Source organism: Pipistrellus kuhlii, unplaced genomic scaffold (genome assembly GCF_014108245.1).
Source record: "Pipistrellus kuhlii isolate mPipKuh1 unplaced genomic scaffold, mPipKuh1.p scaffold_m20_p_1, whole genome shotgun sequence".
Lineage (NCBI taxonomy): Eukaryota > Metazoa > Chordata > Mammalia > Chiroptera > Vespertilionidae > Pipistrellus > Pipistrellus kuhlii.
In genome coordinates, this window is record NW_023425404.1 from 91,680,400 (window position 1) to 91,698,427 (window position 18,028).

The window sequence follows — 18,028 nt, forward strand, 5'->3', positions numbered from 1 at the left end:
GTCTTCCCCCTGGTTGTCAGTGCATGTCATAGCAACTGGTCATTCCGCTGTCAGGCTGAAAAAGGGTCTCCAACATCCCCCGAGGGGCCCTGGATTGTGAGAGGGCGCAGGCCAGGCCGAGGGACCCCACCGGTGCAGGATCGGGGCCAGAGAGGGATGCGAAAGGTTGGCCAGCTGGGGAGAGGTCATAGGAGGGCTCCAGGGTGTGTCTTGCCTGTGTTGTGCAGTCCTGATTGGCCGGGCCCCAGCAGCAAGCTCACCTACCAGTCAGAGCACCTGCCCCCTAGTGGTCAGTGCACATCATAGCGAGCTGTTGAGCGGCCTTAGTATATTATGTTTTGACTAGAGGTCCGGTGCACAAAATTCGTACACAGAGCAGGGGTTGTCCCTCAGCCCAGCCTGCACCCTCTTCAGTCTGGGACCCCACTGGGATTGGGCCTAAACCGACAGTCAAACATCCCTCTCACAATCCAGGACTGCTGGCTCCCAACTGCTTGCCTGCCTGCCTTCCTGATTGCCCCTAAACACTTCTGCCTGCCAGCCTGATCACCCCCTAACCACTCCCTGCCAGCCTGATTGTTGTCTAACTGCTCCCCTGCCAGCCTGTTTGCCCCCAACTTCCCTCCTCTGCTGGCCTGGTCATCCCTAACTGCCCTCCCCTGCAGGGTTGATCACCTCCAACTGCCCTCCCTTGCGGGCCTGGTGCTTCCCAACTGCCCTCCCCTGCTGACCATCTTGTGGAGGCCATCTTGTGTCCACATGGGGGCAGGATCTTTGACCACATGGGGGCAGCAATCTTGTGTGTTGGAATGATGGTCAATCTGCATATTACTCTTTTATTAGATAGGATAGAGGCCTGGTGCACAGGCGGGGGCCAGCTGGTTTGCCCTGAAGGGTGTCCCAGATCAGGGTGGGGGTTCCCTTGGGGCGTGAGGCTGTCTGGGGGAGGGGCCTGTGGTGGTTTGCAGGCCAGCCACGCCCCCTGGTGACCCAAGCGGAGGCCCTGGTATCTAGAATTTATTTATCTTCTACAATTGAAATTTTGTAGCCTGGAGCAGAGTCAAGCCTCCTGCTCACTCTGTGGCCAGCAGTCATTTCTGTTGGAGTTTATTACCCTCCTATAATTAAAACTTTATGGCCTTAAGTGAAGGCCTGGGCCAGCCAGGGTGTGCGGCAAGCTTTGCTTCTTCCATTGACGGAGGCAACCCTAGCCTCCCACTCTTGGCTGCCGCCATTTCTGTTTGGATTTGTTTACCTTCTACAATTGAAACTTTGTATCCTTGAGTGGAGGCTTAGGCCAGCAAGGGTGGAAAGCCTCCCTCCTGCTCTCTGTGGCTGTAGCCATCTTCGTTGGGTTTATTTGCATACTCGCTCTGATTGGCTAGTGGACGTGGCTGGTGGGTGCAGCAGAGTGATGGTTAATTTTCATATTACTCTTTTATTGGTAGGATTGGTTGAATAGCTAGATGAACAACCAGACACTTAGCATATTAGGCTTTTATTATATAGGATAATCAAGGAGACTTTCACTTGACCTGGAGACATAATAGCCATTAAATATCTTTGAGTGAATATAAGTCCTTGCATGTCCCTTTACCAGCCTCATAGTATATAAATGAGAATAACTTTATTTATACACAAAATGTACCTGGTTGAAAAGTCATATTAAGACAGAATGTTTTTTAAAAAAATACTCCAGTATATTTTATTCTGGATCTGTTCTCCCTTTTAAGTGCAGAGTTGTATCTGTGGTGTGACCAGTGGATAGGCTGATTGTTCTAAGTAATTTAAATGGCTTCTCAGAATCCCCTGACATCAAATAACCTCTAATTACTACAACTAATTTTAATAGTTTTATTAATAGTTTAAAAGATACTTTCATAGAAATCATCTCATTACTATTAATACCTCTATGAGGTGAGTAATGTTCCACTTTATTTAAAAAGATTTTTTTTTTCTTTCTCATTTTTTTTATTAAGGTATTATATGTGTACATACCTTACCAATCCCCACCCCCCCCACTGCTACACATGCCCTCCCTCCCCAGAGTTTTTCGTCCATTGGTTATGCTTATATGCATACCTGCAAGTCCTTCGGTTAATCTCTTATCTCTCCCATATCTCCCTCCCCTCCCCGCTGTAATTTGACAGTCAGTTTGTTTCTTTACTGTCTCTGTATCTATATTTTTGTTCATCAGTTTATAATGTTCCTTATTATCCATAAATGAGTGTGATCATGTGGTGTTTTTCTTTCATTGACTGGCTTAATTCACTCAGCATAATGTTCTCCAATTCCATTCAGATCGCTGCAAATGATAACAATTCCTTCTTTTTTATGGCACCATAGTATTCCATTGCGTAGTTATACCATAGTTTCTTGATCCATTCATCTGCTGACGGGGACCTACGCTGTTTCCAAATCCTATCTATTGTAGATTGTGCTACTATGAACATAGGAGTGCATATATCCTTTTTGATTGGTGTTTCTAGTTCCTTAGGATATATTCCTAGGAGTGGGATTATTGGGTCAAATGGGAGTTCCATTTTCAGTTTTTTGAGGAAACTCCATACTGTTCCCTACAGTGGTTGCACCAGTCTGCATTCCCACCAGCAGTGCACGAGGGTTCCTTTTTCTCAGCATCCTCGCCAGCACTTGTCATTTGTTGATGATAGCCATTCTGACAGGTGTAACATGGTACGGCATTGTCGTTTTGATTTGCATCTCTCAGATAATTAGTGATTTTGAGGATGTTTTCATGTGTCTCTTGGCCTTCTGTATTCTTTTGAAAAGATTCTATTTAGATCCATTGCCGATTTTTTAATTTGGTCATTTGTCTTCCTTTCATTAAATTGTATAAGCTGCCTGTAGATGTTGGAGATTAAACCTTTATCAGTGATAACTTTTGCAAACATGTTCTCCCATACAGTGGGCTTTCTTGTTTTGCTGATGGTTTCTTTTGCTGTAAAAAAGCTTTTTATTTTGATGTAGTCCCATTTGTTTATTTTCTCTTTAGCTTCCATTGCCCTAGGGGCAGTATCAATGAAGAAGTTGTTTCAGCATATGTCTGAGATTTTGCTGCCTGTGGTTTCCTCTAGTATTTCTTTTTAAATATATTTTATTGATTTTTCACAGAGAGGAAGGGAGAGAGATAGAGAGCTAGAAATGTCGATGAGAGAGAAACATCGACCACCTGCCTCTTGCACACCCCCTACCTAGGATGTGCCCGCAACCAAGGTACATGCCCTTGACTGGAATCGAACTAGGAACCTTTCAGTCCGCAGACCAACGCTCTACTGCTGAGCCAAACCGGTTTTGGCTCCTCTAGTATTTTTATGGTTTCCTGTCTTATGTTTAAATCCTGTATCCATTTTGAGTTTATTTTTGTGTATGGTGTAAGTTGGTGATCTAGTTTCATTCTTTAGCATGTATCTGTCCAATTTTCCCAACACCATTTATTAAAGAGGCTGTCTTGACTCCATTGTATATTCCTGCCTCCTTTGTCAAATATTGAGCATTGTGATTTGGGTTGATATCTGGATTCTCTATTCCATTCCATTGATCTATATGTCTGTTCTTGTGCCAGTACCAGGCTGTTTTGAGAACAGTAGCTTTGTAATACAGCTTGAAATCTGGTATTGAGATACCTCCTACTTTATTCTTCTTTCTCAAGATTGCTGTGGCTATTCGGGGACTTTTTTTGTTCCAGATGAATTTTTGGAGAGTTCTTTCTAGGTCTGGGAAATATGCTGTTGGTATTTTAATGGGGAGTGCTTTGAACCTATAAATTGCTTTGGGAAGTGTGGACATTTTGATGATGTTGATTCTATCAATCCATGAACATGGTATGTTCTTCCATCTGTTTATATCTTCCTCTATCTCTTTTTTCAGTGTCGTGTAGTTTCCAAGTAAAGGTCTTTTACCTCCTTAGTTAAGTTTATTCCAAGGTATCTTAATTTTTTTTTTGGTGTGATGGTAAATGGGATTGCTTTTTTAGTATCTGTTTCTGTAAGTTCACTGTTTGTGTATAGAAATGCCATAGATTTCTTGGTGTTAATTTTGTATCCTGCTACATTGCTGAATTTATTTATTAAATCTATTAGTTTTTTATGGAGTCTTTTGCGTTTTTTATGTACAATATCATGTCATCTGCAAATAAGGACAATTTTATTTCTTCTTTTCCAATTTGGATGCCTTATATTCTTCTTCATGTCTAATTGCAATGGCTAGTACTTCCAGTACTATGTCAAACAGGAGTGGTGACCTTGGGCATCCTGTCTCGTTCCTGTTCTTAGTTTTTGCCCATTGAGTATGATGTTGGCTGTGGATTTATCATATATAGCTTTTATTATGTTGAGGTATGATCCTTGTACTCGCCCCTTGTTGAGAGTTTTTTTCAGGAAAGGGTGTTGGATTTTATCAAATGCTTTTTCTGCATCAATTGATATGACTATATGGTTTTTATCTCTCAATTTGTTTATGTGATGTATCACGTTTACTGATTTGCGAATATTGTACCATCCTTGCATTCCCGGAATAAATCCTATGTGGTCATGGTGTATGATCTTTCTGATATGCTTCTGGAGCCGATTTTTTAGAATTTTGTTGAGGATTTTGGCATCTGTGTTCATGAGGGATATTGGCCTGTAATTCTCTTTCATTGTGTTGTCTTTATCTGGTTTTGGTATTAGGGTGATGATGGCTTCATAGAAGGAGTTTGGAAGTGTTCCTTCCTCTTGAGTTTTTTTGGAATAGTCGGAGGAGGATATGTTTTAGTTCTTCCTTTTCGATTTCTTCCAAAGTCACTGGTCTGTTGAGATTTTTAGATTCTTCTTGATTGAGTTTTGGAAAGTTATATTTTTCTAGGAATATGTCCATTTCCCCCAGGTTGTCCTGTTTGTTGGAGTAGAGTTGTTCGTAGTATTTTGTAACAATCCTTTGTATTTTGGTTGGGTCTGTTGTTATTTCACCTCTTTCATTTCTGACTTTGTTTATTTGGGGCCTCTCTCTTTGTTGGTGAGCCTGGCTAGAGATTGACCAATCTTGTTTATCCTTTCAAAGAACCAGCTCTTGGTTTTGTTGATCTTTTGTATTGTTTCTTTCGTCCCTATGTTATTTATCTCTGCTCTGATTTTTATTATTTCCTTCCTTCTGCTTACACTGAGCTTTTCTTGTTACTTTTTTTCTAACTCTTTGAGTTGTAGAGTTAATTTGTTACTATTTTTTTCTTGTTTTTTTGCAATAGGCTTGTAGAGCTATGAACTTCCCTCTAAAAACTGCTTTTGCTGTGTCCCATAGATTTTGGATTGTGTTTTCATTGTCATTTGTTGCCAGGATGTTTTTAATTCCTTCCTTGATTTCTCTGGTAACCCTTGTTTAATAGCATGCTGTTTGGTCTGCATGTGTTTGATTTCTTTGGATTATTTTTACTGTAGTTGATTTCCAGTTTTATGCCACTGTGATCTGAGAAGGTGCTTGACATGAGTTCTATCTTCTTGAATTTGAAGAGACTTTGCCTATGTCCTAACATGTGGTTTATTGTTGAAAATGTCCCATGTGCACTTGAGAAGAATTATATTCTGTGACTTTGGGGTGAAATGTTCTGAAGATGTCAATTAATTCCATTTGGTTCAGTGCGTCATTTAGGATTGTTGTTTCTTTGCTGATATTTTGTTCAGATTATTTGTCCGATGGTGATAGTGGGGTATTAAAATCTCCTATTATCGCCGAGGCCGGTTTGGCTCAATGGATAGAGCGTCGGCTTGGGGACTGAAAGGTCCTGGGTTCGATTCCGGTCAAGGCATGTGTCTTGGTTGCGGGCATATCCCCAGTAGGGGGTGTGCAAGAGGCAGCTGATCGATGACTCTCTCTCATCGATGTTTCTAACTCTCTATCTCTCTCCCTTCCTCTCTGTAAAAAACAATAAAATATATTTTTAAAAAATAATAATAAAAAAATAAAATCTCCTATTATGATTGTATTGCTATTAATCTCTCCCTTAATGTCCTCCAGCAGTTTTTTTATGCATTTGGGTGCTCCTGTATTGGGTGCATATATGTTTTCCAGTGTTATTTATTCTTGTTGGATTGCTCCCTTTAGTATTATGTAGTGGCCTTCATTATCTCTTATGTCCTTCATTTTGAGATCTAATTTGTCAGATATAAGTATTGCTACCCCAGCTTTTTTTGTCATTTCTATTCGCCTGGAAAACCTTTTTCCATTCCTTCATCCTCAGTCTATTTGCTTCTTTTTTTCTGAAATGGGTTCCTTGTAGACCGCTAATATATGGGTCTTCTTTTCTTACCCAATCCATTGCCCATATCTTTTGATTGGGGCATTTAATAAATTTGCATTTAAAGTTATTATTGATAGGTACTTATTTGTCCCCATTTTTATTCTATACCCCTGTGTTCCTTCTTCACTTCCTATTTCTTTATTTTTACAGTAGACCCTTTAGCATTTCTTGCATTTTTGATTTGGTGGTGATAAATTCCCTTAGTCTGTTTTTGTCTGTGAAGCTCCTGATTTCACCTTCAATTTTGATTGGTAGCCTTGCTGGGTACAGTATTCTTGGATTCAGATCTTTCTCTGCATGACTTTGTATATGTCATTAATATCCCTTCTGGCCTGATGAGTTTCTGCTGAGAAATCAGTTGCTAGTCTGATGGGGGTTCCTTTATATGTAACTTTCTGTCTGTCTCTGGCTGCTTTTAAGATTCTTACTTTGTCATTGGTGTTTGCCAACTTAATTATAATGCCCATTGATGTTGGTCTTTTGGGATTCATTTTGCTTGGGACTCTGCGAGCTTCTTGGATTTGTGTGGGTTTTTTGTTGTCTATTTCAGGAAAGTTTTCTGTCATTATTTCTTCAAACAGGTTTTCCATGTCTTTCTCAGTTTCCTTTCCTTCTGGAACCCCTGTTATTCTAATATTGTTTTGTTTTGTATTGTCCCAACGTTCCCTTACGCTCTCCTCCTGCTTTTTAATTTTTTTTTTTTTTTTTCAGAAGCTGCTCTAATTGGGTATTTTTTTCCATCTTGTCTTCTAGCTCACTGATGCGGTCCTCTGCTTCTTCTAGTCTACTCGAGATGCTTTCTATTGCATTCTTTACAGTAGCGATGCCATTTTTCATTTCTTCTTGGTTCTTCTTCATTTCCTCTTGGTTCTTACTCATATTGTCATATTTGTCTTCCATTCTTTTTAGCCATCTTATGATCATTACTCTGAATTCTTGCTCTGGTAGGTTGCTTGTTTCTAATTTAATTACTTCTTTTTCTGGTGATGCCTGCTTTACTTTCATATGCGGGCTGTTTCTTTGTCTCCTTCTGATCTCTCCTTTCAGGATGTGTGGTTATGCAGTTCTCTCTCTCTCCTGTGTTGATTTAAAGGCACAAAATACAACACAACCAGGTACAACACACAAGGCACTGAACAGAAATTTGTTTGCAATATTAAGAACCTCCAATAAAGGTGACCATTAGAGAAAGGCAAATTAGGGGGTAGGAGAGATAGAAGAGTTAAAAAAAAGAAAAGAAAAGGAGTGGCAAAATGAAATTGGGAGAATGAGGGGAAAAAAGAAACTAGAACGATAGTAATAGAGAAATGAGGAACTAACTATTTATATGGGAAGGAAACTCCAATAGAACAACCATTAATCACAGCAAATGCAAGCAACAAGTATCTGAAGATTAATACAAGTTATAACACCAACTAATATCAAGCGAGGAAATGGAAAGGAGAAGTAACAACTAACTAAAACACAACTAAGAGAAACATACAATCAAACAAAAAGAATAAGCAAAACAATCTCACAAAAAAGCATAAAACTTCAATATAGTTAACATTCAACATACAACTACAAAAGGATAGAAAGACTTTTTTTTTTTTTAGGACAGCGAAAAGGGAGGTGTGTATGGGCTTGGAGCAAGGGTTTGGTAATTAGATATACACAAGTAGGGTGAAATTTTAGCAGGGGTAAACAGAAAGAATAGGGAAAATCTAGTGCAGGAAATGGTTAAGATAAACAGGACACCGGAGGAAAGATTAGGAAGAGAGTGATGGCATAAAGATAGGTTTGAGATAGAATAAAGTGTTGGTGAAGGAAAGGTAAAAATAGACTATAGAATACTAATCCCAAAGTAAAATAAAGAGAAAATAATATGACACTTAAAAAAATAATAATAAAAATAAACAAAAGTAAATAAGATAAAAAAGGTAAAATGGTAGTAGTAATAACGCTGATTACAAATAAAAGTATGTTAATCAAAAAGGTAAAATCAAGTGAGGAAAAAAGAAAAAATAGTTTCTTGAGTAAATGTTCAAATAATGAAAATTAAAAAATTAAGTAAAAGTGCAGTAATAAAGGTCATTCACTTCCTCTGTCATTCTGTTTGACACGCCAGTTTCCCAATCCAGACAGTACTGCAGTTCCCTGCATTTCACTGCTCCTCAGTTTTGTAATGCAGTCCTGATTTTTAAGCAGGCCTTGCTTTGATTTTTTATTACACTAGGGTCAATTTGTGATTTAGCCTCTGGGTGGCAGTGTTTATAGGTTGACTTCCAGGGCTGTAAAGCCTCTCTAGCTTTTTTTTTTTTTCTCTCTCTCTGTGACACTGATCTGTGGAGGTTGGGGGGCAAGTCCGAGCCAACTGCACTCCCCTGTAATTCTCCGGATATCCCTCCACGTCAAATCAAAATGTGTTACTCTTTAGATATCTCCCCTATTAGGAGCCTGTTCCACAATCAGGGGGCACAACAGCCCAACAGCCTGCGGCTTCTCCTTGTAAACACTGCCCCAGTCCTCCAGCTTCCATGCAGCACGCGGGCTTCTGTCTTCACAGGGACTCACCCTATCCCTGCGAAATCTGACCTTTAGTCATGCGGTGGAGTGCTCCTTTGAGTCCAAGTGTTCGCGCCACCTGGGACCTGTGTTCTGGGGCTCACAGCTGCTCAGTGGTCACTGTGGTTGTGGATATTCAGGCCTCTGACAAGATCTACTTTTCCTTTAAAGATGACGAGATTTCCCCCATCCAAGCCCGTAGGTAGCTGCGGGAGGTGACCCAGCCCCATGTGGGTGTTTCCCTGTAAGGGGCACCCTGATCAGCAGTCCCCCACCTTCTCCTGGAGTTCGCCTGTCCCTTAGCTTGCTAACAAACACTCCCAGCGCGACCCTCAGCTGCTCTCTCTTTCTGCTTCTGGACAAGGCTCAGAACCCATCCATCTATTCTTCCGCCATTTTTTGTCTTTCTCGAGTAATTTCCCACTTTAGAAACAAGGCCTACATTAACCGACTTGCCTGAAGTTATATGTGGTATTAAGTAGAGAAGAGGGAAATCTTAATCCAGATTTCCTTCCAGGATGGCCTTTTTTTTTTTTTTTTTTTTTTTTTTACTTTTAATATATAATCTTAGCTCTGGAGTTAGGCCATTAGTTTAAGTGCAGGGCCCAAGAAAAGATTCTTTTCTAGGGACAGGACTGGGAGAAAGAAGAGTAGCTGGAAAAGAAGTTCAAAAATAGTTCTCATATCTGTGCCTGTGCTTACAAAAGATTTAATAGAATCTCTTCTCTCCCCAGATCATGAAGTATGCAGAGCAGAGAATTCCAACATTGAATGAGTATTGTGTGGTGTGTGATGAGCAGCATGTCTTCCAGAATGGGTCCATGCTCAAGGTATAAACCCTTGCTCTGTGACCCTCTTCCTTGGACCCTTAGTCAAGACCCTTTTCCTCCTTATCTCTTCTTCCTTCCTGGTTCTATGGTAAAGGTGGAATTCTGTCCTTACTTCTTGAAACTCTAGAAATAATTGTTTCTCTCAAAGAATGAATGTCAGCACTCCTACTAGGAAAGATGAGGTAATGTGAATATTTTCGAAGATATAATCTCCACCCAACATTTAAAAGTAGGTATCAGATATTGACCAAGATAATTGGGTATGATACTGTCCTTAAGGACTCCAAATCTAGGTGATTAGACAGACACTTCACTATCAATGTATAGAAGAGATATTAGCAGTGTTGTGAAACTCGACGAGAGAGCATCTAACTACCTAGGAAGGTTATGGAAGTCTTTGTATAAGAAACAGCATTAATTTTCAAACTTATCAGTAAGTTTGACACAGTGGACCCCAAACTCCTGCCTCATTATAGAGTTGTCTGAAGTCAGGATTGTCCCTTTCTCCCTACAATACTTTTTCACTGCACCTCCCCTACCACCATTGTGTGTTTTAATATGTCCATTTAGCCAGCCGTCTGTACTCGTGAACTGTGTGTTTTCTCCTTCTACACACTGGGAGTCATGTCTGGAGCTGCAGAGGAGGTGGCCACTGGAGCAGAGGTATCTCTCATCATTGATGTTTCTATCTCTCCCTCTCCCTTCCTCTCTGAAATCAATTATATATATATATATTTTTTTAAGGCTGGGGAATCTAGCATTTTCATTCCTTAGAACTTAACCTCTGGAAATGCTTTATGTCCCTACAGTGGAAAAACTATTCAGCTATTATTTATGGATAGAAAATTATAACATATAAGGAAACACATCAGTATAAATAGTATAGTTCTTTTTTTTTATTGCCTATATAATAAAATAACTATTTCCATAGGAAAAATATCTGGAAGGATGTACATCAAACTTAGCAGTTTACCTATGAGGAATGAGATTTGTTTAGGGGATGAATTTTATCTTTAATCACTTTTTTAAAATTGATTTTTAGAGCTGGGGAGAGAGAAAGAGTAAGAAACATTGATTTGTTGTTCCACTTATTTATGCACTCATTGGTTGATTCTTGTATGTGCTCTCATTGGGAATCAAACCTATAAACTTGGTGCATTGAGTCAACACTCTAAGCAACTGAGCTATTCTGCCAGGATTTTTTAATCACTTTCTAAATCATTGTTATTTGAAATTTTATGAGTTTATATTATCTAATGGAAAAAGCATATTTGCTTTTAAAAAGAAGAGCAGAGAAAAATGCTGAAATCCCAAAAGGTAGATTTATTCTGGATATTATGTGTTTTCTAGAACTGAAAAATCATTTGGCTTTTGCTAACCCTTTCTCTCTTTTCCCCTAAGGTGGTGGATCTGCTGGTGGCCATGTGTAGGGCAGCTTTGGAGTCCCCTAGAAAAAGCATCATCTTTGAGCCTTATCCCTCTGTTGTGGACCCTACTGATCCCAAAACTTTGGCCTTTAACCCTAAGGTATAGTTGCTTGGGAAGAAAGTCAGGGCTAAGGAACAGAAACAGTAGAAAATAGTGGAGACTATGAGCTGTCATTCTAGTTACACAGCATCTTAGAATAAGGATCAGAAGAAATGAAAGACCTGTTTCTTGGGAACTCTTGACCCTTAAGTTTTAGCTATTTTAGTGAAAAAATAACTGTCTTTGTCAGAAGAAGAAGAGAAGAATTAATATTAATTATGGCATAAAAGGGAAGAATAAAGACTTTGGAGCCAGGCAGACTTGGATTCCACTTGAAACTCTGCTGTTTCCTAGCTGAGTGTTTTTAGACAAGTCAGTTAACCTTAATGAATCTCAATTTCCTTATCTATAAAAAGGGGATAATATCTACCTTGTGGATTGTTATAAAAATTAGGGATAATATGTAAAGTATTGCATTGGATAGAGTTCTCCAGAGAATCATAACCAATAGGAGATTTATTATAAGGAATTGGCTCATAAATATGAAGGCTCAGAAGTCTCAGGATTAGCAGTCAGCAGACTAGAGAGACTCAGGAGAGCCAATTATTTAAGTTCCAATACAAATGTAGCAATCTCCAGATTTGAGTCCAAAGACAGAAAAAGACCACTGTCCCTGCTTCAAGAAGTCAGGCAGGAGGAGCCTCCTGCTTGGCCTTTTTGTTTATTCAGACCTTACACTGATTGCACAAGGCCCACACAAATTAGGGAGGGCAATATGCTTTACTTAGTCTACTGATTCAAAGATTAATCTCATCTAGGAACCCTATCACAGACACTCCCCAAAATAATGTTTGACCAAATGTTTGGGCATTCCTTGGCCCAATGAAATTGACATTATTAATGATGGACACAATCATTATAGTACCTGACTATTACTCATCGTTATATGTCACACACTATGGTTCTTTACATATGTTATTTCAGAACATCTAGGTTAGGATAGTGGGAATTTTTATCTTCATTTATTCACAAGATTACTGGGCTTCCAAGAGGTTAAGTAACTAACCCTATTACTCCCAGTTGGTAGAGAACTAGCATGTGATTAACATTAAATCTCTTTTCTTTCCATGACATACTATCCTTTCCCTAGGGCCTAAACTTTTTTTTGTATATCTGGTTCTGCTTTTTTTCACATCTTGACTCTTCATTTTTCTTCATCTGATTTTTCTCTTCCCATTGATTTGCCACAGAAGAAGAATTATGAACGACTTCAGAAAGCTCTGGATAGTGTGATGTCCATCCGGGAGATGACCCAGGTAGTCTACCGTTTGCCTGTCCCCTGCCCTCTGCTTGAGCCACAAGTGTTGTATTCTGTTTGCAATGCATGGAAGTGGAGTGAAGACTTAGAGATGCTACTCAGATTCCTCACAGTGTTTACTTTTGTCTTCCCTCCTGTTCTGTTTTATTAACTGTGTTATTACTCTTCTTTCTTACTCTTAATGTCTCCCTCAACCTTTGCTTTTGCTGCTAATTCCTTAACAGGTTGTTCATATTTAATGTTTATTTTTTCATAATTCTTAGGAAATTAGGTAAGGGAAAGACTGTTGGGAGGTTTAGAAGGAGTTCTTGGAGATAAGGAACTAGACCCAGGGACCTCCATCTTCTATCCTTCTAGGGGTGGGGCAGCCACATGGAGCAGTGGCAATCCTTTGACTCAAGGCCTCACCAGACTTCCCCTCCCCTGGTCTAAAATCTCTGTATAAATGGACATTCATTTGTGCTCATTTACAGGTGGGCCTCTTAGCAAATCCTACATATCACAATTGATATTAATACATAAGATACACCAACAAGGGATGATTTGCTTGTCAGAAGAACTCTTTGCTTTATGTAAAGTTTTACCACAGGATTCCTTAGCCTATTCTTTCTGACATTGATTTCATTTATTTTTTATTTACAATCAACTTTGTAGGGTGGTAGGAATTGCATAAAATGAGGGAGACCCACCTACATGTTGTTTTGTAAGCATCTTCATTCATTTTCATATTTATTTATGAATCTTCCCAATCTGACTGGGTTCCTTATGAGTGGGAACCCATCTCCTCTTGCCTTTGTATGGCCTTCATTACCTACCTTGCCCTGGGTCCTGATAGTCATCTGTGGAAAGTAGGAGGGCTCCCACTGCTCCTGGAAGTTAACCTTATGGCTATTGTTTTACAGGGATCATACCTAGAAATCAAGAAGCAGATGGACAAGCTGGATCCCCTGGCCCATCCTCTCCTGCAATGGTATGGATAGAATGGTTCATCCTTCCCAGAGTGGGGCAGGGACATGGTATTAGATGTGTAGCCTACACCTTCTCTTAGAGACAGTTTCAGCTTCATTCCTTTCTTCCTTCCTTTTTTCCTTCCTTCCTTCCTTCCAGACCCAGTGCACGAAATTTGTGCACATGGGGGTCCCCTCAGTTCAGCCTGCACCCTCATCCAATCTGGGACCTCTTGGGGGATGTCCGACTGCCGGTTTAAGCCCGATCCTGGGGATTGGGCCTAAACCGGCAGTCGGACATCCCTCTCACAATCCCGGACCGCTGGATCCTAATTGCTCACCTGCCTGCCTGCCTAGTCACCCCTTAACTGCCCCCTTCCTCCCCGTCAGCCTGGTCACTTCCTGCCCCCCTCTGACAGCCTGGTTGCCCCTAACTGCCCCTCCTTCTGGTCTGGTTGCTCCTCACTGTCCCCCTTGCCAGCCTAATCGCACCCAATTGCCCCTTCTGCTGCCTGCCCCCAATTGCAACCACCCCCCCCAACCTGCCTGGTCGCCCCTTACTGCCCCCATGCTGACCTGGTTGTCCCTCACGGCCTCTCCCCATGCAGCCTGCTGTTCAGTCATTTGGTTGTCCCTCACTATCCCCGCCCCTCCCCCACACCTGGTTGTAGGCAGCCATCTTGTGAGGTTTAATTTGCATATTACCTCTTTATTATACAAGACTAGAGGCCCAGTGCACAAAATTCATGCATGGGTAGAGTTCCTAGTTGCTGCTGGCTGCAAGCCGGGGCCTCCCTTACCCGGCTGCCAGCTGCTGGCCAGGGCCTTCCTTCATTCCACACCACACCCTGATGGTTAGCACACATCATAGCGAGTGATCGAGCTCCCAGTCCGTCAAACTCCTGAGAGGACACTTTGCATATTAGGTTTTTATATTAATATATATAGATTTTTGGTCATTGAAAGAATTAAGGCTCAGCTAATGCTAAGCTAAGATGTAAACTCATGGCAAATATAGAGCAGACTTAAGGATCATCTTTGAAACATCAGGTTCTTTTTGGAAAGAGATAACATTTTGTCTTGTGATAAGAGAAAGGAGCTTTTATTAGGTTGGTAATCAACATTTGAAACCAATGTGATTTTTATAAAAAGATGGCTGCTTTTTCTTGTGGTTTTATTGACACCAAGCTTTGACAAGAACTCAAATCCTATAGAAAACCCATAAATTCTGAGATGTCTCAACTTCTTGTTATGGGTTTCTTATTTCTCAGGAGGTTTTTGAGTGCCCCTTGCATATAGGAATTAACTCTTTTTGCATCAGATAACTTCAGTGCACCCTACTATTCCCTTTTCCTGTCTCAAGGTCTTCCCCATTGACATAGACTGTCCAGAACCTTTCAGCAAAGATTCTGACCATTCTCTACTGCCTTCAACCCCACCCTCCCTCTGATTTATTTATTTATTTGTTTGTTTGTTTGTTTAAATTTCTATTGATTAAGGTATCACATATTTGTCCTCATCCCCCATTCCCATCCCCGACTCCTCCCCATTCATACCCCCACACCCTGATGTCTTTGACCACTGGTTAGGTTCATATGTATGCACACAAGTCCTTTGGTTGATCTCTCCCTTTTATCCCCACCCTCCCTCTGAGGTCCAACAATCTGATTCATGCCTCCTTGTCTCTGGGTCTGTTCTTATTTATCAGTCTGTTGTTCATCATTTTCCCTAGATGAGTGAGATCATGTCCTACTGGAAATATACTTATAAGAATTGAGAATGAGACAAGCAATAATGGTTATGCTGAAAGGCATATGAATCAGTCTGTAGTGAGTTTCTTTCTGGGCCACCAGTTCTTTTGAGACCCAATATCAATGTCAAACAGTTCCTTATGTGTATATGTCAGCAATGATATTTCAGTTGTGGATGGTGGACAAATGGTGGCAATGCTGGTCCGACCTTCTCTGGTTTGGTCCTGGACAACCTGCAATGACTCCCAGCTGCTGACTGCTGTCATGGCAAGGTGATGTCAGCATTTTTCATCTCTGGACTGCTTCTCTTCTGTTTTCATGGCTGGAGTAGTCCTGTCAATTCCTCTCTGTTGCCAGAATCCACATGGTCTCGGAGTTGTTCTCTGAAAATATACAAACATATTCTCGACCAAAAGTTAATAAAGGAATATTTTCTATAAATTTGACTTGGGATCCTTTTTTATTTTTTGCCCAGATGATTTTCCTCTGGCTTGTTTTGACACCATGTGTGTTTTTCATGGGTGTCCTGCTGATAGCATTACAATTAATTTTCTAAAGTTCAAATTTTCTAGATGTAATTTACTTACAGGATATTTTTCTTTACATGATATTCTTCTACTTTTCTCCCTTTTTTGATTGAAATATTAGAAGGCTTTTGAAAATTTTTAATGTAGTCTTGATAGCTTTTAAATTTTAATTTTTTTGCATTATAATATGACTGCTTTAGGTTCATTTCCTGTTGTGAGATTTTATCCTGAGATGAACTACCAATAAAAATTTTAGTTAACACTTCAGGAACAGCTTTTTGTCCAGTACTATTAATTTTTCTAGGGTATTCGCTTATTTTAATTAGCCAATTTAAATTAGCGTGAAAACTTGACTATTTTACTGTCAAATTTATTACTCTAACAACAATCTTATTTTACTCTGTAAATATTAAGGGAAAGGATTATTTGCCTTCTTGAGTAGGCCTTGTGCATTCATGATGGTAGGCTGGATTTAGATATCAAAAACCCACTTCCCCATACCATGGGTACAAGACAACTCAAACAAGTCTTATTGTAGTGAGAGGGCAGCTGCTGTCGACCAAGGCTCTATTTTTTTTTTTTTTTTTTATTGTTGACAGTATTACAGATGTCCTCCTTTCTCCCCACTAGTCCCCCTTCACCCAGCCCCTGTCCCTCATCACACTATTGTCTGTTCTTTGGTTAACCTCTTCCAATTTCCTTCTTCCCTCCCCCACTTCCTCACCTCCAAAATATGTCAGTCTGTACCATGCATCCATGCCTTTAGATCTATTTTGTTTGTCAGTTTATTTTGTTGATTAGATAAGTAAGATCATGTGATATTTGTCTTTCTCTGACTGGCTTATTTCACTTAGCATAATAATCTCCAGGTTCATCCATGCTGTTGCAAAGGGTAAGAGATCCTTCTTTTTTACAACTGCAAAATATTCCATTGTGTAATATACCACAGCTTTTTTACCTCATCTATTGCTGGGCATTTGGGCAGTCTCCAGATCTTAGCTATTGTAAATAATGCCACTATGAACATAGGATGCATATATTCTTTCTGATTGGTGTTTCAAGAGTCTTAGGACATATTCCCTAAAGTGGAATTACTGAGTTAAATGGCAATCCATTTTTAATTTTTTTGAGGAAATCTCATACTGTGTTCCACAGTGGCTACACCAGTCAGCATTATTACTAGCAGTGTACTAGGGTTCCTTTTTCTTCATAGCCTCACCAGCATTTATTGTTTGTTGATTTATTGAAGGTAGCCATTCTGGCAGGTATAAAGTGATACCTCATTGTAGTTTTAATTTGCATTTCTCTGATGATTAGTGATGTTGAGCATTTTTCATATGTTTATTGGCCATCTGAATGTCCTCTTTGGAAAAGTATCTATTCAGGTCCTTTGCCCATTTAAAAAAATATATTTTATATTGATTTTAGAGAGTGAGAGGAAGGGAGAGGGATAGAGAGATGAGAGAGACACATTGATTGACTGCCTTTTTGCATGCATGTTCCCCTCTCTTCTTCCCCCCACCACCCCACTTCTGGTCCTGGGATCATGCCTGAAACCCAGGCATGTGCCCTGACCAGGGGTTCCTCTCATTTTATGGGTCATTGTTGAACCACTGAGCTACACCAGCCAGAATTTTGCCCATTTTTTAATTGAATAGTTTGTCTTCCTGATGTTGAGTTGTATGAGTTGTTTACATATTTTGGAAATTAACCCCTAATCAGATATATCATTGGGAAATGTTCTCTCGTACATTGGGTTCCCTTTTCCATTTTGTTGATGGTTCCCTCCCTGATCTTGATTCCTGTTCTGTTTTCTTGACATGGCTTTTCCCTTTTTTCTTAGTCAGCCTTAGACATCAGTAGTTTCTCAATGTAGCATGCTCCCTTTTTAGCATGAGGAATGACAAGGCATAGATCTTCCAAAATGGCATCATAAGTACATTGGTGAAGCACAGAAAAACTAAACCATCCACTATAGGAGATAATGTTCCTTTGCTGATCCCTTAGTGTTTTATTCCTTTGTTCTCTTTTGTCCTCTGAGTCCAGCCTACATATAGCCTAGTCTATCCTTGAATCCTCATGAAGTTTGTTCTAGTTTCGTCTACTTCTTTCTTCTGCCCAAGCAGTAATATTCTATCCATTCTTCACCATCCCCAAGAGCCTTCAAACTTCCTCTGAGTTCAAGTGGGATGGTCCTGAGCTCAGTTCTGAGTTTCTAAATCCCAAGGATAATTCATCACCATTCTAATACAGACCTCTCTCTCATTTATTTAACTGACTTCTTGTTCTCTTCTTTTTGTTCGATTCTTTTCTCTCCCTAGATGTAGCAGCTCACTTCCCATCCCTCTCTTT

At 40.0% G+C, this 18,028-nt stretch overlaps 1 protein-coding gene across 23 annotated transcripts in view; it reads left to right on the forward strand.

Annotated features, from left to right (window-relative positions):
* The window catches only part of PARP6 (poly(ADP-ribose) polymerase family member 6), a 51,714-nt gene that overhangs the window by 16,638 nt on the left and 17,048 nt on the right, over window positions 1-18,028 (forward strand). For 21 of the 23 annotated variants that reach the window (XR_004991227.2, XR_004991229.2, XR_004991226.2 and 18 more), the window contains 5 exons: window positions 9,571-9,666; window positions 10,237-10,329; window positions 11,068-11,193; window positions 12,384-12,449; window positions 13,354-13,421. Coding sequence is in view for 14 of the 23 variants with exons in the window: in XM_036456833.2 (XP_036312726.1) it covers window positions 9,571-9,666; window positions 10,237-10,329; window positions 11,068-11,193; window positions 12,384-12,449; window positions 13,354-13,421 (449 nt within the window). In the remaining 9 variants the exon portion in view is untranslated. The remainder of the gene's footprint in view (window positions 1-9,570; window positions 9,667-10,236; window positions 10,330-11,067; window positions 11,194-12,383; window positions 12,450-13,353; window positions 13,422-18,028) is intronic. The other 2 variants (XM_036456868.2, XM_036456961.2) reach the window with 1 other exon arrangement.